We start from the raw sequence: 25994 nt of genomic DNA, 5'->3' as shown, positions 1-25994 counted from the left end.
AAATCACAAAATATGAGGGTCCTCACACTTGTTTGTTTACGGGATTGAGTCGAGACCACAAACATGTCGGTGGAAAGATGATTAGCACATTAGTCCGACATATTGTTGAGAAAGATCCCGGTGTTAAAGTTGAAGCTATTGTGACAGCCGTTAATGATCAATTTCAATATACAGTATCATACAGGAAAGCATGGTGTGGAAAGCATAAGGCATTGGTTGATATTTATGGAGAATGGGAGCCATCTTATGCTAAATTACCTTATTATATGGCTGCACTTCAATATGCAAATCCTGGTACAGTTGTTTCATGGAATTTTTTTCAAACTGTGAATTCCAATGTTCGTGTTTTAAATTATATTTTTTGGGCTTTCGAACCATCTATTCAGGGTTTTATGCACTGCCGTCCTGTAATTAGCATTGATGGCACGCACTTGTATGGAAAATTTAAAGGTAAGATGTTAATTGCAACAGGCATTGATGCAGAGAATGGGATATTTCCATTAGCATATGCAATTGTCGATAAGAAAATGACTGCAAGTTGGAGTTGGTTTCTTTTCCAGCTCAGAACATATATCGTTAAAGATAGAAATGAAATATGCTTAGTTTCTGACAAGCATCCAGGTATATTAAATGCCATCGCAGATGAGTCTATTGGATGGAGTCCACCACGTGCTTATCATCGATACTGTTTAAGACATATCTGCAGTAATTTCAACACTCATTTTAAAAATATGCGCTGAAAAGAGCAGTATGGCAAGCAGGAAGTGCTCATCAAGTTCGTAAATTCAATTTTATCATGGGTAGGATTAGAACAGTGAATGAAGAAGCTTGGAGCTGGTTGTCCGAGATAGAAAAGGAGAAGTGGACATTGGCACATGATGATGGCCTACGCTATGGTGTTTTAACTACAAATTTATCGAAGGTTTTTAACAGTATTTTACGAGGAGCTAGAAATATGCCAATTACAGCTTGTGTTCAACTGATATTTTATCGTCTTGTCAAATATTTCAATACGAGGTATGTCCAAGCCTTGAGATATGTAGAGGAGAATCAAAATAATCTTTTTACTCTTCATGTTGCAATTAAAATTGCTGAAGATCAAGTTAAGGCTAACCAGCACCGAGTAACAGCATTCAACCTTCGAAGAGGTATATATAAAGTGCTTACGAGAAGAGCAAGCGGAGGATTACGAGGTGGAGGAAATATCTCATACTGTTACATTAGCTGAAAGAAAATATTCTTGTGGAAAGTGAAGCACGTACAAATATCCATGTTCACATGTTTTAGCTGTGTGTCAAGAAATTGCTGTACATTTTAGTACTTTTGTGGATGATGCATATACAATTACAGCACACATGAATGCTTGGAGCGGTAATTTCAATCCACTACTACATGAAGATTATTGGATGCATACACGTATGTTCAAATGTATGCCTGATCATCATCGTTTGAGACCGAAGCAGAAAGATAGACCAAAGTCAACGAGACTACGAAATGAGATGGATGATAGGCAAATAAGAAATAAGAACCACTGTGGTATTTGTAGGGAACAGGGTCATGATCGTCGTCGCTGTCCTAGGATATTTCAACATACTTCAACTTCAAGCAGTGGAAGAAATTGAAAGCTTCGACAATTTATTGTTGTCATTGTTTTATGAATTACTGTGGGATTGTATTTGAATTTTCGTGTTTAATATGTTGGGATGAACTGAATTTTGTGTTTAAATTGTATTGTGTGATAATATTGTATTTAAAAAAAAAAATAAAATATATTGTCTTATTTTTTTAATACATCTGTGATAATATTGCTTGAGACAGCGTATTATGGCTTACGATCCATGATATCTCGGTCCCCGAGACAGCAACATTCTTACATTGCAGGAGCACCATCGATCACAGACTATTTTAGATGGCGGCGTAAGCATTACAATCTTATTTACTCTTTAAATTTTTATTTTAAAAATCATGTACGTTATCTAATTATTATATTTTATTGCAGGAGTCCAGACATCTTCGTCTACGACGATCCGATGCAGATTTCTGGAGGACAGAGGACATCCCAGAAAGAGTGTTAGATTATTTACGATATCTGAGATTTTATGGAGTATATCGGATTGGTCGTATACAGATGGACGTTGGTCTTATTACTGCTTTGCTTGAGAGATGGCATCCAGAGACACACATATTTCATCTTTCATTTGGTGAGGCGACCATCAGTTTACAAGATGTCAGCATTCTTACTGGACTATCAGTTGATGGAGATCCAGTTACCGGAGTTGATCCCACACTTACCATTCCGGAGTGGCAGGCTTTGTGCTTGCGATTGTTAGGGTTTGAGCCCGACGCATATTTTTTCGATCATTCACGACTCAGGATTGAGTGTTTGGATGATCGTTATCGTCATTTTCATATTGCGGATGATGCACCAGAGGAGATGGTGCAGTAGTATGTTAGGGGTCAGGTGCTGCGATTGTTAGGTGGTGTCCTGTTACCTGATACTTCATCGAATAAGATGAAGTTGATGTTTTTGCCATTATTAGAGGATTTAGACTTCGCTCGTCGACTCAGTTGGGGCAGTGCAGTACTAGCTTGTCTATACCGAGCTATGTGTCGGGGTTTTTATACTGATCAGAGCGAGATTGGCGGTTATCTTGTATTATTACAGGTATGTGAATTAAAATTTATAATTTTTAATATTTAATTATATTTTACATTCAATATATCATTTATTTAATTTTTAAAATTTGCAGATTTGGGTATGGGAGCGTATGCCGACTATCAGTCCATTACGACGATAGTTGCTCGAGATGCCATCAGAGCAGCAGGATCCTGATGTTCCATTCAGTCTAGACGGACCATTAGGATACAGATATCGAAATATTATTTTTTTTATTTAAATTTTATTATTTTAAATTTATTTAATATTAATACATTGTGAAACAGATGGAACGTTGCATTCAACGTTCATCACGTATCGATAAGAGTGGCACGGGTTTATAGGTGCCAGTTGGATACATTAGTTGATACATCTAGACGGATAAATTTTGAATTTTTTACAAATATCAATTTACAGTATTCATAATCTATTATAATTTTTTACTAATTTTTTTTATTTTAACTATATTATATCAGTTTTTGTGGGAGCCATATACAGATGGGATATTGGCTATACTGTCGCAGATGTGTACAGTTGGACACGACATATGGACTGCTAGGGTGCCACTTATTTGTTTTGATGTGGTAGAGTGGCATCTTCCCGATCGTGTCTTGCGGCAGTTTGGTCAGATTCTGGGCATCCCAGAGCAGTTTGATACCAGCCAGGGACTTCATCGTATTGATCGATGAGGGAGAGCTCGTATTGACTGGCGTATCAGACATGCACAGTACATCGATATTTGGGATGCACGTCGAGATCACATTGTTCATGGTGATCCTATTTTGAGAGGCCGTTCATATACTGATGACTATATGGCTTGGTTTTTTAGCATTACGGTGCGAGTCATTGGACAGTCTCAGTATGCAGTTTCTGGATACGAGGACGAGGGTTCTACTGTACGTCTTTTGGTAAGATTACGAAAATTACTTCATGTTATTTGTGTTATATTTTTATTTTATATTGTACACTATACTGATTGTTTTATACTAACTGTTTTATTTTTATTTTATAGACTGATTCTATATCGGATCTCGTGTTGGACGCTCGTCGTGCTTTATCTACGACTGATGAGGACGAGCGGATTCAGATACTGCGGGAGATGGAGAGAACAGGTTTCGAAACATTGGTGGCGATTGGTGTTGATCCACATACCTGTGCGCCTTGGTATGGAGCAGTTCGGGCGCCAGATATGGGTTATACGCCGTCACCATATGTTTCACATATGTCATCACCGCATATTCCGCATATGTCATCATTCGATGCTGCACAGATGCCACCGCATTTTCATCCACAGATGGCAGCATCTTCTTCTTCCTACATCTCCCAGATGCCATCACCGGAAACCAGTTGGCCACATGAGTATGATACTTTTTTTTCAGGTCCATCCATGTATCCAGATGAGAGAGTTGAACGGGTCTCTCAGTCTGTAGATGATCTGACAGCATCAGTTATTTCTGAGCAGCATGATCAGCAGATCTCCTCCACTGATATAGAAGAGGAGCCATCACAGCAGGAGCAGCCGGCGAGGACCTTCCTGAGAAGGTCCAAGCGACCACGGGCGCCGCGACGTCCTTGTGGGACTTAGTCTTTGTTATATTTGTATTTAGTATTTTTACATTTTTGTTGTACTATTTTTTTTTTGTACGTTTGACATTTTTATTCTATTGAATAATATTAAATGTTGATTTTATTTTATATTATTTAATTTAAAATGATTGGATATTATGATTTGTGCATATGGATACACATACTCGAACGTGTCTCAGAACATTAGGAGAGAAAACGTTATGCTGAAAGGACTATAAAAATTATAACGTAAATAATAATATATCGAATGTTGCTCTTTGAATTGATTTTGACGGTTACAAAGTATTTGAAGGGATTATTAATAATTTTGGTTTGAAAAAAAAATTATTATATTTCAGGAATAAAATCATAATTTTATCAGATATGATTCTGAAGTCTCAAAAGCAAGAACAAAAGATGTGTAATCTACTGGAGGCAATTTCAACATTTTTGGAAGCGTATTTTGTAAGAAAAATAGGTTTATATTTTTGAGTCGACCTCATGAATCGACTCATGGCTAAAAGAGCTTAACGGCACGCAAAATTTTTGGCTGCCACACTCTGTGAGTCGACCCCTTGGCTTTCTTTCTGGTAATTTTTATTTTTTAAATTTTTTAAAAAGAGGGAGAGAGAGGAAGAGAGAGAGAAAGGAGGCAGCTCACCGCCGTGCTGTCGGAGAGACGCCGGAGAAGGGAGAAGAGGGAGAAAGGAGAAGAGGGAGAAGGAGAGAAGAAGGGGGGAAAAGGAGAAAACGCCGTTCCCTTCAGTATTTTTTTATTCTTTTTCTTTTTTTAAATTTTTTTAAATTTTTTTCATAATTTATTTAATTATTTTTTTCTATTTTTTTAATTTATTAAATTTTTTAATGAGGATAGTAATTTGAATGATAATTTTTAATTTAAATTAAAGTTAATTTTTTTTTCTAAAATTATAATTTCTATTTTATTACCATTTTTTCTCTTTTATTTACTTTTTTTATGATATATTTTTTTAATTTAATTTATAATTTTTATAATTTAAAAATATAATTTTAGTTTTCTTCTATTTTTATGATATATTACGTATTCTTTTCCTTTACTTAAATTTGTAAAGGAAGAAGGAGAAGATCGAGAAGGGAGAAGGGAGAAGGAGAAGGGAGAAGGAAGGAGGGGAAAAAGGAGTTTGGGGAGGAAAAAATACTATTCTCTATGGTATTTTCTCTTTTTTTTTTTTTTTTTTTTAATTTCTTTACTTATCTATTTGTAATCTTTTAATAAATAAATTTAATTAAATAATAAAAATAATAATTTAAATGATAATTTTTAATTTAAATTTAAATTAATTTTTTTAAAATTTATAATTATAATTCTTATTTTATTATTTTTTTTATAATACTTTTTTTGAATTTATTTTAAAATTTTTATCATTTGAAATTATAATTTCAATTTTCTTCCATTCTTATCTTTTTAGCATTCTATTACGTATTATTTTTTTTAGTTAAAAAAATATTATTTTTTCTAAAGTTCAATTTACAAATTTTTTTTCATATTTTTACTCATTTTTTAACTTTTTAATGTATTTATTTTTTGATCAAAATTTAATTTAAATTAAAATTTTTTAAGTCACATTTATAAAATACCCTAAAAAAGAAATTATAATTAATTTAATTTCATTTTATTCTTTTATGAAATATATTTTTTTATAATTTTTATAATTTTAATTTCTAATTTTAATTTTCTTCCATTTTTATCTTTTTGACATTCTATTACGTATTTTTTTTTCTTTATTTAAAATATTTTTTAAATAATAATATTTTTAAAAATTTTAACTTTTTCACTTTTTAACTTTTTCTCATTTTTAAACTTTTTAATGTATTACTTTTTTTATCAAAATTTAATTCAAATTAAAATTTTTTAAGTCACATTTATAAAATATCCTAAAAAATAAATTGTAATTAATTTAATTTAATTTTATTCTTTTATGATATATTTTTTCAAATCTAATTTATAATTTTTATAATTTTAAATTTTCATTTTAGTTTTCTTCTATTTTTATCTTTTTGATATTCTATTACGTATTTTTTTCTTTAATTTAAAATATTTCTTAAAAATTTATATTTAAATTAATTTAGTTATTTAAAATGTAATTTTTAATTTCAATTATAATTATAATTCTTATTTCTTAAAATTAAAAATTATAAACTTTGTTCTTCAATTACAAATATAATTTCTATTTTTTTTCAATTCTTTATGTTTTTATAAAATTTTTTTACCCTATTTTTAAATTTTTTTTTAATCTTTTTAAAATAAATTAATTTTAAATTGAGAAAGTAATTTGAAATAATATTTTTATTTCAATTAATCTTTAAAATTTTATTTTTTTTAAATTTTAAATTATAATTTTTTTTTATTATTTAAAAATTTTAAATTTTAAAATTTTTTTAAAAATTTTTAGGACAAGTATTTCGAATGATGTTTTTCAATTAAATTTCAATTTTTTATTTCTTTCATATTTCTTTCTCTTTTTTTTCATTTTTTATGATAATTTTTTTTATATTTCTTAACATTCTTTTTGACATTTTTTAAAAAAATTTTGAAATAAAAAATCTAAATTTATTTTTTTAATGAATTACAAATTCAAATCTTTATATTTTAAATTTCAATCATAATTAAAATTTTAATTTATTTATTAATTCTAAATTTTAAAATAAAAAATTTTCTCATTATTTCACGATTTTTTTCCTTTTTTTTTGTGAGAAAAATTGAAAACGCAAGTTTTAATGGCGTTTTTAAAAACGCCATTCAAAATGGCGTTTTTAAAGACGCCATTCCAAATGGCGTTTCTTCTTTTTTTTTTTTTTTTTTGGGATGATGCCACCGTGGAAAAGCAGGGTGACGTGGAAGGGGAAAAAATGCCATTCAAAATGGCGTTTTTCCTTTTGCATTAGTTTGGTAAATAAGTTTGGTTTTGATATATTTTGATATTTAAGTTTTTTTTTTGTATTATTCTGTAAAACAGCTCGTGGATGATGTTGGACAAAAAGATAAAAATATTCTTAATTTAGCAAGACTGGACCGTAATTTTCACATGAAAGAAGATTCATCTTCCATTTCGTGAAACCATTACTAGATAACCTACTGTATACATCACAAAATGCCCTGCACTTCATCATTCCTCCACTAGCACACATCTTAAAGCAAGTTTATTCATTTGATATGTTCATATCTCAAAGCAACTTTATGCACATTTTACCAAAAAAAAAAAAAGGCAACTTTATGCACAAATGTTAACATGGGTCATCTCCATGCTCACACCACCTCCTCCTCCAGCGGGACTTAGGCGTCCAACAATGATAACATCCATGCCACCAGTGAATCTATCGAGCAGATCATCCATCGACCATAAGATCCATCGGTGAGTCTCATAATGATAAGATCCGCACCCACTCCAACCCTCTTTCTCCGGTTTTCTCCTCCATCCGTGGGCATCGCTCCTCCATTCTAAAGCTATCTTAGTCCGATGAGGCTGAGGGCCAAGGCCCAAGGGCACCATGCATCTGTTCCTTTGTTGTTGTTGTTGCTGCTGCTACTGCTGCTTCTTCATTTTTTTTTTTTTTTTTTTTTTTTTTTTGTGCGGTAACAAGCGAATGCTGCTATATTATCAAAGTGAAGTCTGTAACCATGTACCGATTACATCATTCCCAGGCCCTTGACAATTTACAGATAGTTGAAAGGTAACATAACAGAACATAAGAGCTCTCCTGGACGAGCAAAAGGAAGCACATACAAGCTGCAGGTCTCGCAGGAAATCCATAATGTATTGATCTGTTGGGATAATTCTACTGAACTCCGATTTCAACTATAAATCGACTTCATAAATATAGCATACCGACTGACAATCAGTTGACCGATCTACAATCGACTATTTTTAACTATCAACAGATAATCACGACAACTCAGTTAATATCCAATCGATGACTATTGACATATCAGAGTTACCGACCGATGCTCGTTCGGATATTCACGACTACCGACATATAGTTGACTTATCTTTTCATAATCACATGATGTCGAAATGTGTGGAACATATATATCTAATCATTATAAACGATTATCAACTACATGTCACAATCATTAGTAGACATGAACAGTCCATTAACTCCATAATTATGGTTCGATAATTTAGTATCATAAAAAGCATGACTACATGCTCGACGGTTACATCTGAATCATTTATAAAAGTGAGGTAAATGAATAGCATGGGTAAGATAATTTTGGGCTGAGACTCTACTAAAAATTTTTATCTGCTGTTCACCACTCCTCACTGACTTAAGCATTGGAGAGTTTCCGTCGGATACAACTTCGATCAGTGCAGACTTTTTTTGCAAGTATTCTTCTTCGATGATGGGCACAATAAAAAATTGACCGCAACATTACCCATATAATATTGAGATATATCAGCAAATTGCAGATTGAACTTCTGGTTGGGACTTGCTGTTAAGAAGCCGGTGAACTTGGAAAGGAAATATATGTGCATACCACTGTGCCACATAAGCCCAAAAATATATCCTGCTCAGGTGCCAGCATAAAAGTTTGAACTGTGATCCTTACGCATTTGTTCCTTTGTTAGAGCAAGGTTCAAAGACACCAAACCGACACCGATGTCTTTGTCCACCCTATCCGATCCACTTGTCATCTCCTCAAAGGTGGATGATCGTTTGGACCAATCTCAACCCTACCTCCCATGCCAATCTCCAATTTATCGTATCAAATTGCTAATTGCACAGATCTTAAAGTGCACAATCATTTATCATTTATCTATCAATAGATCATAAAATATTTCATTCTTTTGTCGTTCATTCATCTATATAAATCTCAAAGTACTTCATCTTTTATCGTTCATACATCTATCCTGCATAAATCTCAAAATAATATATTCTTTACCGTTCGTCCATCGATATATATCTTAAAAGTAACCAATGGTATTCCCAATAGATCACTTTGATTTTTTTTATCTATCTTATTTTTGTGCCGAGGGAAGAGCCTCTGTTGAGTCAGTGGAAAGGGTATTTTTGAGATTTAAATAAATATCTTGTTATCATATGGTAACGAAGATGAATGGCCACATTGTAAGAAAAATTAAATTTTGATGCTTTATTGAAACTTTTTAAAACTTTGGGATGCAAGTGTAACTAACCCAAAGTTGAAGGAGTGTCTCTCCGTAAACTCCTTCAGCCAAAAAAATTATAAAACATTCCAAAGCTTTGATGGTAAGGATAAAAATGGATTAGATGATAGTCATTCAGATTTATTTTTATATTAAACTAATATTGTGTCTATATCTATCAAAAAAAATAGATATAGTTATGAATAAAGAACTACCCCATTTGTCTACTAATATTTTATTCTATTTGTAACACTACTTACTTTTATATAGTATTCATAAATTTTTGAGAAAAATAAATGATCATATTAATATGCTATTAATTTGATATATCATTTACTTAATAATATTTTTTATTTTATAATTATAAAATTAAATTATCCGATTTGTATCTCTTGCGGTGTGTCTTCGGTGAGTTAGTCAGTCAGAAGTCAAATTATTACGCTCGAACAATGAATGACAGAAAACCTGCAAAACAAGTCTTTTTGTCGGAAATTATCCGACGGGGCACCCTCCAATACTTAAGTTAGTTGGATAAAAGGCACGATCGAGAGCCAAAATGAAAGCTCAAAAGCTTATAATTAGTAGAGCATAGCTTATCTAGTCTCCCATAACTTTCCGCTTTATATAGAGCAAACAAAATCATTAGTGTATAACTCCCACCTCCAAATATTCAGAACGTGGGAGTTATGGCTTTTAATGGGTAGTTACCTCATTAACCACCATTAAGATAAAGTAATAGGCCGCTTGTGGGCAATAATTATGCTCTACATTCGTGTGTAGTTAATGCTCATGTCGAATAACCGCTGTTTGATTCTCCGACGTATGGGGTTTAGATAGTCGGTATGGCACCGACTAATTCGTCGATCAATCGTCGATTTGATCAGGTTCTGTCAGTCTTAGTCAATCGAATGCCGACTAGACTAAGTTCCGTCGATCTAAATCAGCTTAATCTTAGACTATGTCACATCGATCTAAATCGGCTGGATCGGTAACACAACATTTAATCGGCTGCATTCATAATCAAGTCGGTATGAAGAGGAGGAAGTGAGATAGTCATCACGCATTTAGTCGTACTTAATCGATGGAGAGGTGAAGAGAAGAGATAGTCGGTCAGACGATGAGGATCTATCCTAACAATATCCCTATTTATATTTATACTTTCGTTATCCGAATTGTATCCATATTTTTTTAAAATAAATATAAATATAAAATTTTATATTTGACTAAAATTTATATCAATATTTATATTTATTAAATAAAATAAATATAGATGTAATTATATTAATATCCGATCCGATTTCCATCTTATTCGGCGGAAAGGCAAGATCCAAGATTTTATGCTATTTAGTAATAATATAACATATTTCATGGTTTAATTTGATGCCGCGATCGATTGAGATGACATGTTACTCAGGGGACCATTGATCAAAGAGTTCAGGTGACATGTACCATAACGTGGATAGGGGCAAGACAAATAATGTATGCTACTTCTATGGTACAAGAGCAACCTGTGACGGGCACATGTGCGCATGAGAAAGAAACCGTACAATGGAGTTATCCACCTTTCGCTATGCAGATACGACATCATGCGAATTATTCTAGATCTTGACAAGGACTCCAAACGCAACCACGTAAATGTGTAAAATAAGAACGCTGTGTTTTGGGCTATGGCCTGGATTCTCTTTGATTTTTGTTTGAGCAGGGCTACTATTATGCCATATTAAGTTAGCTGCGTTTGATGAATCGTGGCATGATGGGTAATTCAATTAGATCCTCCAGTATCAAAGAAAAAATAAACAGTAAACTAGCTAGATTATCGTGAATATGATTATACTGTAATCTATTATGGTTCTAATAATGTGAAAGGCATCAATAGTCCCACATCGATTGTGAGTCAAGAGACACTCATGTTTATAAAGAAAAAAAAAAAAATTTCACATGAGAAATTTGTTAAAAGATAAAACTGTAAGGTCCATAAATCAGAACGAACAATATCTCATACGAAGGATCGAACCCTTGTCCGCAGTACAATCATTCATTCCAAAGGCAACATCACCCTTCATTATTATATAACACCTTGGATCTATTCATCATCTCATGAGAAACACCTTGAATCTATTCATCATCTCATGAGAAATGCATTATCGAAACAGTAGAGAAAGTAGACTTGAGTCTTTTTTTTTTTTTTTTTTTTTTGTAAGAAGTAGACTTGTGTTGGATACCAAAAAAAAAATAAGAAGAAGAAGAAGAGGAGGGGGAGGAGGAGGGAAAGAGGGAGAAAATTACGGTCCATTTGGATGATTTGATCGAAAATTTTATAAAATTTATAGGTTGGACCAATATAACTAATAAATTTATTGAATTACAAACTGTGATAGATTTATATTCATAAATATCCAAAAATAATTTTGAAGTCTACCATTCTAAATTCTATTATGATGAAAAAAAGATATGGATCTTTTTTTTATTTCCATGAGATTCGAGTCGGCACACTCCAAAGTCATTTTTTTAATATAGATCTATATAGCTTATATTCCTATGATCTTACTAATTATATAATTACAAAAATGTGACCCATGAATCCTACGAAATTTAACTTAATCATCTAAATTGGCCCTTAGTTTTACAATAATATTGGCTATCCTGTTCTTTTAGGTTTCTGCTATGGTGCATTTATATTGTTTATGAAAACTGCCAGATCAATCCCAGAGTGATCATCAAAAAAAAAAAACAAAGAAAAATCTTAGAATACAATGAGAACTAAAATGGCAATGAGTTTTCCGATCCATGGATTTGGTCCCTTGTCTTTGTTACGATAAATCTCATGAAATGAGAGTTTCATATGCACTTAAATAGTATTATAAAAGATAAGATTAAAAGATTGACTTATTTAATGTCTGATTGGATTGATCCGAAAATTTAAAAAGTAAAAAAAAAAATCAAAAAATATACCGACACTGTCTTCAAAAAACTTTTTAACTCTTGTAGCAGTGTCATCAAAAATTCTACCCAAAGATACAATTAGAATATCCTTTTTTAGGGCATGGTCCTAAAGAAGAATGACAATCCTTTAATACTTAGCAAGTAAAGTAGAAAACAAGAGTGATGATAACACCAAAGGACAAACATAATTTTTGAAAAAAAAAAATAATCATTAATTTTTTAAATACTCTATACGTCAGGACTCATCATCATTATAGACCATGAGAAGAAACTCATAAATTGTCATTTGACCAGTTGACTATGAAGAGAAGCGGCCAATCAATCAATCAAAGTGTGTTTGGCCAGAAAAATAATTATTAGACCATTTGATCACAAAAGAAGCAACCATTTAAAATAAAATAAAATAATAAAATAAAATAAAATAAAATATAAAAAAGAAAATAAATAGAACATCTTCTAGCGTACGTCGTACCACGTTTGTGCATGCGAGCTAAGTCTACACATATAAAATATAAAATCGACCTCCCTGGAGACCGTCCAAGTAAAAATGGGCAAAAGAAGATTATCTATAAGTACTAAGAAATAATTATTTCTTTTCAATAATGATCTATAAGCACTACGCACCACTTTCTCTGATTTAATATTTTACAAAACTTTTTAAAAAAGTTTGAAGGAAAGAAAAATTTTAAATTTTTCCCCCCACAACTTTTGGTCTCCTCTCTCTGCCCCCATGATTGTCGCCAATCCGTCCTGGTTCCACAATGGCTGCAGCCGCAAAGCTCACCGCCCTTGCGACCAGCATCGCTGTGCCGTTGCCTAGCTCGTGGTGGCCTTGCCCCCACCAATCTAAAACCCCCTCCACCGATTCGGCTGCTCCCAAATCCAGCATGTCAGTAGTGTCTCCTTCTCACCCTGCCACAAGCTCGGCCAGAGAGGGTTCGACTACATCATCTACAGTTGCTTCCTTTGGCGAGGAGATCAGCTTGGGATCATACAGTCTAGATCCTTCCAAAGGAGCATGACAAGTACCGCTAGCTGCCACGGTGATGTTGCGGGACGGTGGCAGCAGCAATTGGTAGAGGTCGCCCTTGCTAGCAAAAAGGCCAGAGGAGGAAGAAGAAGACAAAAAGAAAGTATTTTAACGTTCCAAATCGGTGCTTTTCTTCTTTTTTTTTTTTTTTTGATAAGGAAAAAAGGAAAAAACGAATGACGCATATTACGTACTTGTGCCGTAGTGAAGACACATTATGTACTTGAATATTAGCAGACGTTGTAGCCTTCTATCTATCGGTCCCCGGTTTCGGTGTATCATAATTCATATGTTGCGCAATCAGCCGCAACCACACCGAGTGGGGCAGGCATGCCGTAAATTCGTCAAAATAAACAAAGACACCGTTCATTCTCTCAGCTCAATGGACGTGTCGATTCTAAAAAGCCCCTCGGCAACACCGAATGGCTGAACGAGGTGATGCAACTTTCTTAAAAAAAAAAAAAAAAAAAGTTGCAGCGACACCCTTCCTTTAGATTATCTCCAGATAAATTTTAAATATTAAAAAATTTTAATTAACTATCAAAACTCAATTTTTATGGTAACGTAGTCTAACCGTCTATCAGTATTTTAACATCATTAACGAAAAATAAAAATAATAAAATTATCCGTTCTTCTATTGGGGGTTACCAAAGTTTATATTGAAATGAAAAGTAATATCTAATAATTGATACACCTACACTAGAAAATACTCAACTTTCCACCTTATCACTGTTATGGGTGGATCATATAAAGTATGTCCAACTATAAGCAAGAAATAGTTCTGCATGTTATGTTATGGATGGAAAAAAATAAAATTATTGTCTACTAGCCAGATGTGTCGGTGTGGGCTGGGAGCATGCACGAAACTATTGCTAACTCCCCCTTTTTCACTATATCCCCAGCTTTGATTCCCCACCACCAAGCATCAGATGTAGTCCTCACCCCTTTATCGATCACTAACGACCTCCAAACACTGATCACTAGCCCAAGACAACCTCTCTATTTCTCATCTCTCCTCATTTCCTCTTCTTTCTCTCCACCTCTCTTGCTTCACCACTGCCAAGTCCCACTTCCTAACATTCACCTACCTTATTGCATGTTTACGCATTGAGCCTCATCGAAACCATCATGCGTTCGATTGGCAAAGTCCAACCCCTTGTAGTTGTTAGGCATACAAGCCAAAGCTCAATTGGTCATCGAGACCCTTAACCATCTTTTCTTATTCTTTTTTCTCTTTTTCTCGTCTCAGGCAAAAAAAATTACTTTGCTAATATTTTCTCTACTCCTCCACCAACCATACTTGTCTATCCAACGTTTCTCTTTATCGGATTGATTTTTGCATTTCTCCTCCATGTAGCTAGACCTATCTCTCTCCATCTTGTTAGACCCTATAGGCTCGTCAAGCCCCTTCTCCTGCTCATCTAAGCTCTCCACTCCTACCCCAGCCCTCGATCTCCACCTCCTCTATGGCTGATTATCCTTTACTTGCGAGCTTTGCTTGCTAAAAAGGACCCCTCAAGCCTAACTCTAGCCTCTCTCAATCGCCATCCCCTTTATGGATTATCTGGACCCATCAGAAAGGATCAGATTATCCACCGCATAAATCTTAGAACACTCCATCCTCCATGATTCATCCACCTCTATAGATCTCAAAGCAACTAATTAATGATTCAGCTTATCTATATAGATGTTAAAGCAACTAGTCGGTGGTCCAGTCCATCTACACAATCTCAAAGCAATTGATGGATGATCCAACTTGCTTGCATAAGGCTCAAAACAACCAGTGGGTGATCTAATAGTGAGAAATGATATTCATAAAATTATAGACATGTTTTGTTATCATATAGCGATTATAATTCTTAACAAAGATAGATGGGTGCACCAAAATAGATCTCAAAGCAATCAGTAAGTGATCCAATAGTGAGGAATGACATTTATAGAATTATAAACATGTTTTATTACCATATGATGACAACATGATCATAATTTCTAAGATGGATGGCTGGATCATATTTTAACCAATTGGGATCAAGTCCATTGGATGGAGGAGGGATTAGGTTGCTCTAGCTATGTAGCCCAAAGTTTCTTTTCTTACGTTTTGATTTAGTGTTGAGGCTAGAGAAAGGGAGGAAGACCCTCCTCTACTAGCTTTTGGAGATGTGCCATCTGATAATCATACACAATCTCTATTTATTGAGGATGTGACAACGTCAGGGCAAGCCCTCGTTTACAACCTTGCAGTTCAAAATTTTCTACGGAGGTAATCTGGTGAAAGAAAAATGCTCCACTCTTCAATTGCTTTCTCACAAGCTTGGATATGACAAGCATGAGGTCTATCAAGCGCTGAAACAATGTTGGAAGCGACCCCAGCAACGCGTCAGCGGTGGGTAACGCACGCAACCTTTGCTGGAATCTCCGGTCGCAATCCATCCTACTGCCCACATGGCGAGTGGTGGCGTCTGGACCGGCGTTGGGGGACAGCCACTCGTGGCCGCACCCAGCACCCTTAACCCACAATAACGGTAATCATTACTGCCACGCGTCTGCCCACCATCCATTTACCATCTCATCCCTTCCGTCACGCACTCCTTTGCTTGGAAAATTCAGAAGCGGACTTGTAAAACGGGCATGATGAACTACGGTTACATAGTCTACCGGATATGGAAAAATAATTCCTAATATTAGTACGAATTGTTATAGTAGTAAGAAAATCCCGTGCCATTCAAGGTTCAATTTCCAGCTGCTTGATTGATGCCCAAGTATTATTTTTCCTTTTTAGAATGTAAAGTACCGTCAAAGTAGAGATAACAGTGGTTATTTTTGCATAGCAGCCATAGCGCTGCCTTCCAATAGACGTTTTGGGAACAAAATAATAAGAAAAATATTATTCTGATGAACATAGTGGACAGTAGAGAGAAAGATGTTCTAAAAAAAAATAATTTTAGATTCCTCTGTGGCTGGAGTTTGAATTTTGAGAGATCCAATCTCTCAATCACAACTCTCCACTGGAACGGACATGAATTGCATGGTAATTGGGGTTGAAAATGTTTCATATATGCAAACATATTATTCTATATATTGCATGGAGTCCTCTCAACCAGTGATGCCACGCAATACAAGAGGTTGCAATCCAGAGACTAAAGCATAAAGGTTTTTTATACCCAAAAAAAAAAAAAAAGCATAAAGTTTTCGAATTTAATAATATTTTTGTAAAGAGTACTACCACCAATGTCCTACCATGATGTGACATTTGGGATTGGCGCAAAACATGGCGTGCCCAAGGATTTACATAGATATGCAAATTAGAAAATACTATTTTGATGAGATAAATGTTAAGATATCAAATAACTTTATTTTTCTATTACATTAGATATTAAATAAATTAAAGGGTAGGAACATGGATGGAGTGCTGATACTTCGGAAATTGCTGCTGCAATAATAATTATTATGTCGATCCTTTATTTTGCTGGAACAGGAAGAAAAATTAATTGTTTTGCGACAATTATAGTAGGAACATTTGAATTTTGCAAACAAATGCTTGCCGTTCCACCGGACTGACTAAATGAGTCTTATATCCCTTTCGTCTCGTTAAACCGATACTCATTAAATAATTCCAAGTTAGACATAAACAGCAAGGAAACTCACGAATTCGGTGCGCTTCCTTTATATCAGCCATACGTACTCTTTTATTGTACACGCTGTCCATCTCTAGATCCGACAGACTAAGAGTTCAACCATAGAAAGATTAGAGTTTATATATCAACAAATGCTGAGGTAAACACGTGTTTTTTTTGCCAGAACGCAAAATTACAAATAAGAAGTTATAAAAGGCGCCGCCCGCATTGCCTTGGAAGCCAAGCAAACATCGAGCACGATCAAACAAAGCTCAGCTGCGGAAGCGCGTATATAAACTTGGATGCGGGAAGACCTCTATCTGCATTCTGACTCTTCGAGGTCTCCAAAGAGCACCCACCTTAGTGCGGACGACCAAGACAAATTGGAGAAATTATGGGCCAATCCAATGGTGGACCAGTCCAGCTACAAACAAACAGGCATTAGGACATAGAAAAATAAGAAACAGAAGAAAAATGAGGGCAATATAGATCTACTTGCGCCTGCTGATTCATGGTTGGACCGATCCATCACTTCAATGGTGGGGCTAGTACAACTAAAAATTTCTGGGCAAATAGAACTTACAAGCGTGAAGGTCCCATTTCTCGGTGCCAAAATGATAGTCCACTTTATTAAAAAATATTGAACATGGATGTATATACTCATAAATTAGGTCGGAGTAACCGGTATCGAAAGGAACGCTAAACCGGATTTTTATACGGAATCATAAAAGATTTTATTGTCCATTTCATCCAATGCCATTTGCAAAAGGCCCGGTCCACGAGCAAAAAAACGAAGCATACCCCAACCGTTTCTAAGAAAGAAACAAACCAACCCATAAGACACGCCCTCGCGGGCAGACCTGTAATTAATCATCATTTAGTTAACTTATATATACCGTAGTTAAAAGTTAATTAAAACAGGACAACTCAATCTTCAGTACAGCGCATGGAAATCTCCGTGCGGTGTCGAATCGACCGACCTACCGCGTCGCACCAAACCACAGTATTCTATATGAACGGCTTATATTTTCCCACGCAAGCAGCATGTACGGCGGATCTATTACACGCACAAGAATCTCTTCTACGGACACAATAATTAAGGTAGGAGTAAAATGGGCAGGACGGGAACCGACGTCCACCAAATCCGGAATTAAAGAAATCCGCACCGTTTTGGTAACCGCAAAGGATGCATGCCCCATGAACATCATGTCATGTGTCCCATGCGCCCATGCCAGCTCCGCACCCGCTAGCTCCATAAATTGTTCCATACATCTTCTTCGACTCTATTTGACCGACACTGGGAGGAGGGAGGAAAAAAAAAAAAAACGCTGAAAGAGGAGGCGGAAGAAGAATAGAGGAGAGGCCGAAGAGGTCGGTATGTACGGTTCTGCTCGCTAAATAGTATTTGCTTTTATATTATCTTATTCTAAGATATTTATAACTTTTTGTATTCGTTGGTCCGGTGGTGTAGAGAACAGCAGGAGAGGGCCATTTCTCGAAGGGAACAAAAGGGATAGATCTTTGTCATATAGTGACGGGAAGAAATCAGAGCCATAGACTTGTAATCCATCCAAGCCGCCACCTCATCGTTCGGTATATAACTCTGTTTTCTAACCCTTCTCATCCTCTTTTTAGGAAAGGAGACTCGGGAGAGAGGGGAAGCTAGGAGAAAGAGGAGAGGAGTCGAGAGAGAGAGAGGGAGAGGGAGAGGGAGAGGAGAGTGGATATATGTCGGCTGCTGGTGCCTGGTATGTGCTGTTTCCGTTTACTTGCGAAGACGAAGGCCGAGTTCTGAAGAGACTCCCTCCCTCTGTTTCTGCTGGTGGCCATCTCTTCCCGTCCTTCTCGGCTCCCTCTTGTTCTCGTATCGAGGAGGGCTCGATGTGTTTGAAATTTTCTTGGTATGGAATTAGAATGAATTTTTTTTCCCCTATATGAGAAAAAGAATTTTAGTTCTGGATTAACGAAATAAAAATTTATTTGTTTTCTGATTTGGGATTTGCAGGTCTGGATTCAGAGTGAAATACTTTGGATTTATGTATTTCTTCTTCTTTCTCTTCTTGAGAGGAGCCCTCACTTGACAGAGTACACTTTTGAAGAACTTACGAAACCTTTTTTTTCTTTTTTCTTTTTTTTTTCTTTTTTTCTTTTTTTAGTTTCGATCTGTTAAGCGAAGATAATAGATGCCGGGTCCTAAGTCGTTATGGAAGATAAGATGATGATGCGAGCTAGTCGGAAGAACAATCCGAGAGATGTTGTCTTCCCAAAATCTAAATTTTTCCAATCGAAACCAGTGAGAAGAAAAATTCGCGTGCTATTCACTGATCCCGATGCTACAGACTCCTCCTCCAGCGAAGAAGATGGAGAGATGATGACGATGGGATTCGTACCGAAGAAGAAAACGAAGCGTATAATACATGATATCGTCATCACCTCCTTTCCCTCAACCACTTCGTTGACCCCTGTTTCTAAAATCCCCAAAACCCCGAAAGCCCATAAGACTAAAACCCTCAGATCCATCAACTCTTCTTGCACTCCTACTCGCAGGTATAAGGGAGTGAGACAACGACGGTGGGGGAAATGGGCAGCGGAGATTAGAGATCCCATCCGAGGTGTCAGGTTGTGGCTCGGCACCTACGACACCGCCGAGGAGGCGTCCGACGCCTACCAGGCCGCCTCGAGGCGTCTCCAGGAGGAGAAGCAGCGGCTCCTTCGCCCTTCCATCTCCTCCACCTCCCCCGTCTCTGAGAATTCCGAGGGCCCCCTTTCCGCCCCCTCCCCTTCCTCCGTTCTCGATGTCGCCCTCTCCGGGAGTAATTTGGCGACTGCGAAGAATTCTCATTCTCCGAGAGCGGTCGAAGAGGTAGCGCCGGGCACCAATAACTCTTCGGTGGCGAAAGAGGCCGCAGTGGAGGAGAAGCCGGTTTGCGAGCTTTTTGATGAGCAGCAGCTTGAGATTCCGCACCTGGACTTTGGGCTTGATTCTGATGCTTTCCTTGTGGGCGAACTCGGCGAGGACTTGCTGGGACTGGACGACCTTCCATTGTGGACGCAGCCGTTGGATGGAGGAGATTTCTCCTTCTTGGATGCATAGTTTTTCTGGGTAAAAAAAATTTTGCACTTATTCGTCTATCACAAAATTTTCATCCCCCGCAGTCTCATAGTATATGTTGTCGAATCGGTTGCTGGTATTGGGTTCTGTAGCGTTTTCCTAAGAAAATAAATTCTACGATGCTTTGTGTATTGGCTGTATGAGAATTGGTTAGGGAGAGGTTTTCTTTGGGTTTTCCTTGAGCTTTGGGAGCCGTCCCAAGGAGTTTTGTGTGATCTCTCACCTTGATCATGTTGTGTTCGGACTTCTATCCTCTGGTTATTTATCATTTATGGTCTCTGTTAGTTCTATTTAATCGTGAATGTTCTGTTTTGTTTTGTTTTTTTTGGTGGGATGTGTTTAGTTTACGTTCTTAATTGCCGGCTCTGATTTTTGTTCAGCATTAGCGAGCAATTATGTGACTCCTAGCCTGGCCTGAACTTTGTAATGTCGTCGTTATACATCACAGGTAGAAGATTGCTTTATATAAACGTAATGGGAGATCTGGTAGGGTGACGTTCTGGTCCTTGAGAAGATGTAAATCATCGTCTAACGTATGGATCGTGTGAAAAGTGAGAATTCCAGCAGAGAGCCCGAAATTTATGTCATACGGTGATAAGATGTAGCAATGGCCAATGGTGGAAGCTTAAGTTGTATTTTTCTTTTGGTCAATCCGTCTTGAAGGGGAGAAAAAAAAAAAAAAAAAAAAGCTTAGGGGCTCTTTCTAGCTTGTACCAAGCCCCTAGAAGGGCTTTGAATGTCCCGTAGCATCTCGTTTTTGAGCCATCCTTTTCCCCAATTCGTAGGGGTCACACCATCATCCTGGCGCCATGTGGTAGGCATGAGTGCCTTTGGGAGGAAATAAATGCCTCGTACACACTAGAACTTAACGCAAAAATGTAAGCATTAGTGCCTTTGGGAGGAAATAAATGCCCAAAGGAAACAAATGCCTCGTACATACTAGAACTTAACACAAATGTAAGCATGAGTGCCTCTGGGAGGAAATAAATGCCTCGTACACACTAGAACTTTACACTAAAATGTAACACGTCTGCGTGTGATTTACAAAACGAGATGAAGAATGAAGAAGCGCAGGGTTGATATGGAGACACGGTCACCAGCTGGCCTAAATCATCAGAGCTAGCCAAACGTTCTACCGAGTCGTACCAATCTTAACACTCCGGTTTAGCGATAGGAAGACCCAACAAATCTGACAGTCCGAACTAGAAAAATAGCCAATAGTTTTGAGCAGCATTCTCGCAATTTGAGTTATCCCACTCCACTAGCTTTACATAATATTCCTACAAAATCATTACCTATTAAAAAAATATATGCCCTTCTGAAGAAAATATCCTTAATTTTCTTATTATTCATTTTCAATTTGAATTTTATTGCAAGAAGATTCTATCCTGACAAATTTCCATCTTACCGAATGGAGACCACAAATCACATAAAACACAGATTTTAAGCACTCATACTCCTGGAATAAGACAGGAAAGAGCCAAAACCGAAAGCTCAGCTAAACGGTCTTAAATGTTAGCAAATGCAAAACTTTCATTTACAATTGCAACCAACTAATATGACTAAATAAAAAGAATACATAAATGAATCAAGGTACAATGGACAACAATGGAAACGAGGCTCCTGGTACAACTGTCGGGGGAGGGTCAATGCCAACAAGGTCATCCTAGATTTCGAAAATCCAAAGGCAGCCTAGCCTTTCCTCTGCCTAGCGATCACCACTCGGCGAAAAATTATTTCTAACAAGAGGACGACCATTAAATTTCACTAGAAAAAGTTTTTGCTATTATACATCATCATCGGGACATCATATGATCCTTTCTCCAGCAGTGCCCTACCCACCAACCATCTCACCTGTTGCTCTCCAACGGAGGTGGAATGCAAGCCCAAGATTACAGGCGTTGATCAAGTCCAATTCTCACCTCTTCTGACGCCCATTTGTTCGTTGCCTCCTGCATGGCCGTGCTTGCAGGCCACCGGCCTTGGCATATCTCATCCGAAGGATTTCTTTGCAGCAGGGTAAGGCCATTTACAAGTATTTTCTGTGAATGTGTTAGTCAGAAATGGAGAATCGTGCATATCATGTAAGGGTTGCACCATGAACAGATGAGCTTGTGTCTGATGTGTGCAATGCTGTGGGCGTATACGATCTGGGGGCCTGCTGTGGTTCATTGACAAGACCTACCACTTTGAGAGTTTGCCTGCACTCAAAGCAATCAATGAGAATATTACATAAGCATCAATTAATGACTTAGGTAAAACAGATCAGAAAAAAACAGTGATTTAGTGTTCATAAGTTTCTCATGTTGGATTCTAGATCCTGAAACATCCATCCAACATCATATATGGATATAATACAGAGGCTTAAATGCCCCACTTTACACCCATCATAAAATTCCAAGATCCAAGTCGCAAAAAATCTAAACCATTGGATGTAATCTAAATAACTAAAAAAATTTTGGGTAAAACGTTACATTATTTATAGATCCCTAATCTATGCATCAATATCATTTCATAAATACATGTTCTGAAAAACAGGATGCATCAGGAAGAAGTCTTCAGATCTCCTCCTCCTCTTTTTTTCTTTGGGGTACATTAGGCGTCTTAGAACTCAAAAATTACATTCAATGGTTGATTTTTGATGTGCTGCTAGAATCATAAATTTTTATAACGTGTAAAGAGAGATCTTTGTACCTTGTGTGTATTACAACTATTACATCCTACAAACATGCATATATATATATATGTACACACACATGATATATTTCCGAGCATAAGGGAGCCAAGCTTGATCGAGCAATTTTAGGCTTAAACATAAAATTAATTTTGAGCCTAGACTGCCAGTTCAATATTGGTTTATTAAGCTTCCAAACTGAGCCTAAACCAAGCTTTTTCCAAGCCAAGATTGAGCTGTTCGGATCATGTGTCACCCCTAGTAACAGATGAATTGTTCAACCACGGGTCAATTTAGGATTGACCCATTGGCTCATGATGATATAAATAAATAAATAAATAAATACATAAAATAGTAAAAATATTGAAAAGGTATTAACCAGTAATAATTTAATTATTTACACTGGATAATCTACTTAAACTCATGAAGGACCATATTCTTCAAAATAAAATTTTAAAATAGAGAAGTATGCCACAAAATATGATAGCTCTGCATCTTTGTGGTCTTCTCCACAGAAGATCACCACACACAGACACACACAAAACCAAAAATGAAAGAAAAAAATACACCTCCTGTTTATTGCAGAACTTATTCAGAAAGGAGACCCTAAAACCACAAAAAGATCAAACCTGGAATACAGATCAAGAAAAGAAGGGAATGGAAACAAATCGAAAATTTACAAATAGAAAAAGAATGAAGTTAAAAAACACTGAAGAGATGCTGCCACCTATTTATTCATTTCTACATACCCTTTGGTGCCAGCAGGTGGTGTCCAGAGACCTCGTCAACACCCTAGCCGATTAGGCCAGAGGAAGAAAAAGAAAAAAGAAAATTAAGAAAACCCTATTCTCCAGCAACCTCTTCGTGGCATGAATCACTTCCTACCAGTACCACTTCCTAGCAGCAGCACCTCCCGGTGGTCAAAAGTGAAAGCTTAAGGGGTTTGAGCAATAAAGGAGGCTAAGGGCATCATGATGGGGGTTGGACAGGTAAGCAGCCTTTTGTTTACTTTATCCTCTCTGACAACTGATCTGCAGGTTGTTCGAGAGACTAATACAGCAGTTTAAGCACTCAAAGCATCCAGATCATTGAATCCCATAGGTAATTTGTCAATAACTCATCATAGAAGTTGTTGGCACATGGACAATACCTTGGGCAAAAAATATATTTTTAAATTACCTCGATAATGAATTCCTTATGTTTGGCTGATTAGCATAAGCAGCAAGAGGACCTCGCAAGTTAGGATATTTATTCAAAGCACTTTCAAGCTGTGGCGGAGGTAACTGCAAGCACCATATTGGCATTTGCATATATCAGTAAACTAGAAAAATGTTAAAATCCAAGACATATGATAAACAAACAAGAAACACCTGAAGTAGGACATGGAAGGAGTGGGGCTGTGTCTGAGAGGCACATTTTAGAAAACCCACCCACAACTTTGGCATCTTCCAGATCTGCATAAAGGATAATCAGATAAAATCAAAAACTGAGTACTATAAATGGTGTTGTAAGACATAATGAAAAATGAAAATATATCCTATCAAATGTGAGCTCACAACGGGATCTATAAGCTGTGAAAACTGAAATATTAACTTCAACATGCTCTACTGTATTGAAGCACAGGAAGGTAGATCTTTGAATCTACCGTTGGTAGTTTTAGGTATGACCAACTCCTCTGCTTGAAGCTACAAGCAATATAAATAACAGCTGGCATTTATACTCATGCCAGCATCCACGATCAAAATATGTCATCAAATCAAATGATATTTGTTAACTCGTCATATGTCAGGGTATGGCCACAGTCAAGAACTAAGCTTTAAATAAACCAAAAGAAATTGGTCAAAGAAGAATACGTTGTGTCATTCCTCGAAATGAAGGCTGGGTATGGGATTCAACATTTGCAGAAACAACCATACCAGACCTAGTGAACCGAGAGACGCCTTGAGACAACTACAATAAACTTTCATGTATAAGCGAGTTAGCAAGGCACATCATGATACCTCTGAAAAATGTGAGATGGTTGGATGAAGTGGAGAATTGTTAAGAATTATGTGACAACCATGTGCCAAATAAACCTAGACGATAAGAATATAGCTTTAGATGTATGGCAAAAACAAAATGGGAGGGTTCATAATAGGGGCATAATGCAATTATGATAGGTGGACAAGAGATTAAAACAAGGACAAAGTTAAATAGGCATTAGAAAACAACAATTAGATTAATATTTTCTACATTATTAATATGCATTGGCAATGCAATCAAAAGAAAATCGAGTTTTAAATTTCCAGATCATGAATTCAAAATCATATTACTTGAAATTGAAGACAATTTAGGCACGTCGTGAAATTCTCAAACACAGAAAAATGCTAATCTATCATATTTCACCATTCAAGCCGATACAATGAAAAGTGCATTGTATCCAACAAGTCTAGCTTGAAGAAAATGCAGAGAACGAAATCTATCCATGACTACACTGGACATAACGGAAGCATAAATTACTACTCTAACTCTAATAAGCATATCTTGCAATAAACTGGAAAAAATATCGCAAAACCATCTAAAAGAAATAATCAAATCAACAGACCAGATAAAATGAAATTATAAAAAGGATGGCATTGTATGCCAGAAGACGATGAACTTAATACCTGCTTACTCACAAGTTTTGAGAGTACTCCCATAACAAAATCAACCTGCACAGTGTCAAGACAACAAACAAATAAAAAGTTATCCCAATCAGCACAAACATAATAAAAATGATCCTCATAATGCATAGATAATCTTTCTTTTCTGCAGTACATTTCAACAATTAAATATATGAACACAATAATCGTGAAAATGTCATTCATATAAAATGAAAAAAAAAAAAAAATCAAATCCATCAATTCACTAAAAACTGATATAACTCTAGAGATGGGACTTCTCAAAGGAGGATCTGGTGGGCTTTTGCTAGAATCATTTGGGTTTTATACACTCTTCTGATGGGTTATAAAGCACTTGTGTACTCTCTAAGGGCGTGTTTGGTTTTGTATTTTTTTTTTAAAAAAAGCATTTCTATAACTTTTAAAGCACAAAAGTGCTTCTTGAAAACAATAAGTACTTGATAACAATGTCCGAAAAGTACTTCTAGAAAAATAAGTTAGATAAGTGCTTTTAGGAGAAACTAGAAAACCTAGCTTTTGGCTTCTCCTTTTGTGAGAACACCTTTGTGAAAAGGAGAAGCAACACTAAACATGCCTAATTCCAAGCAACACCAAA

General features: G+C 36.1%; 2 protein-coding genes across 4 annotated transcripts in view; one reads left to right on the top strand and one right to left on the bottom strand.

The window, feature by feature from the left end:
• Positions 1-18588: 18588 nt before the first annotated feature.
• LOC105045012 (ethylene-responsive transcription factor ERF118) lies at positions 18589-20360 on the top strand. 2 transcript variants are annotated; one of them, XM_029266536.2, is made up of 3 exons: positions 18589-18854; positions 18959-18991; positions 19110-20360. In XM_029266536.2, the coding sequence occupies exon 3, from the start codon at positions 19157-19159 to the stop codon at positions 20045-20047; it is 891 nt and encodes a 296-aa protein (XP_029122369.1). In that variant the 5' UTR covers positions 18589-18854; positions 18959-18991; positions 19110-19156; the 3' UTR covers positions 20048-20360. The 2 variants fall into 2 exon arrangements, with proteins under 2 accessions (XP_029122369.1, XP_029122371.1); XM_029266538.2 differs by lacking the exon at positions 18959-18991.
• Positions 20361-21624: 1264 nt separating this feature from the next.
• LOC105045001 (uncharacterized) overlaps positions 21625-25994 on the bottom strand; it is a 30768-nt gene continuing 26398 nt past the window's right edge. Inside the window, exons 24-27 of one of the 2 annotated variants that reach the window (XM_010923154.4) lie at positions 25385-25429; positions 24110-24193; positions 23919-24022; positions 21625-22266 (exon numbers count right to left, since the gene is read on the bottom strand). In XM_010923154.4, coding sequence (XP_010921456.1) covers positions 22146-22266; positions 23919-24022; positions 24110-24193; positions 25385-25429 — 354 coding nt within the window. In that variant the 3' untranslated portion in view covers positions 21625-22145. The remainder of the gene's footprint in view (positions 22267-23918; positions 24023-24109; positions 24194-25384; positions 25430-25994) is intronic. The other variant, XM_010923146.4, reaches the window with a different exon arrangement.

This window comes from Elaeis guineensis, chromosome 2 (genome assembly GCF_000442705.2).
Source record: "Elaeis guineensis isolate ETL-2024a chromosome 2, EG11, whole genome shotgun sequence".
In the NCBI taxonomy this organism is placed as follows: Eukaryota; Viridiplantae; Streptophyta; class Magnoliopsida; order Arecales; family Arecaceae; genus Elaeis; species Elaeis guineensis.
Note: the sequence above shows the minus strand (reverse complement) of the source record. Positions and strands in the feature narration are given on the sequence as shown.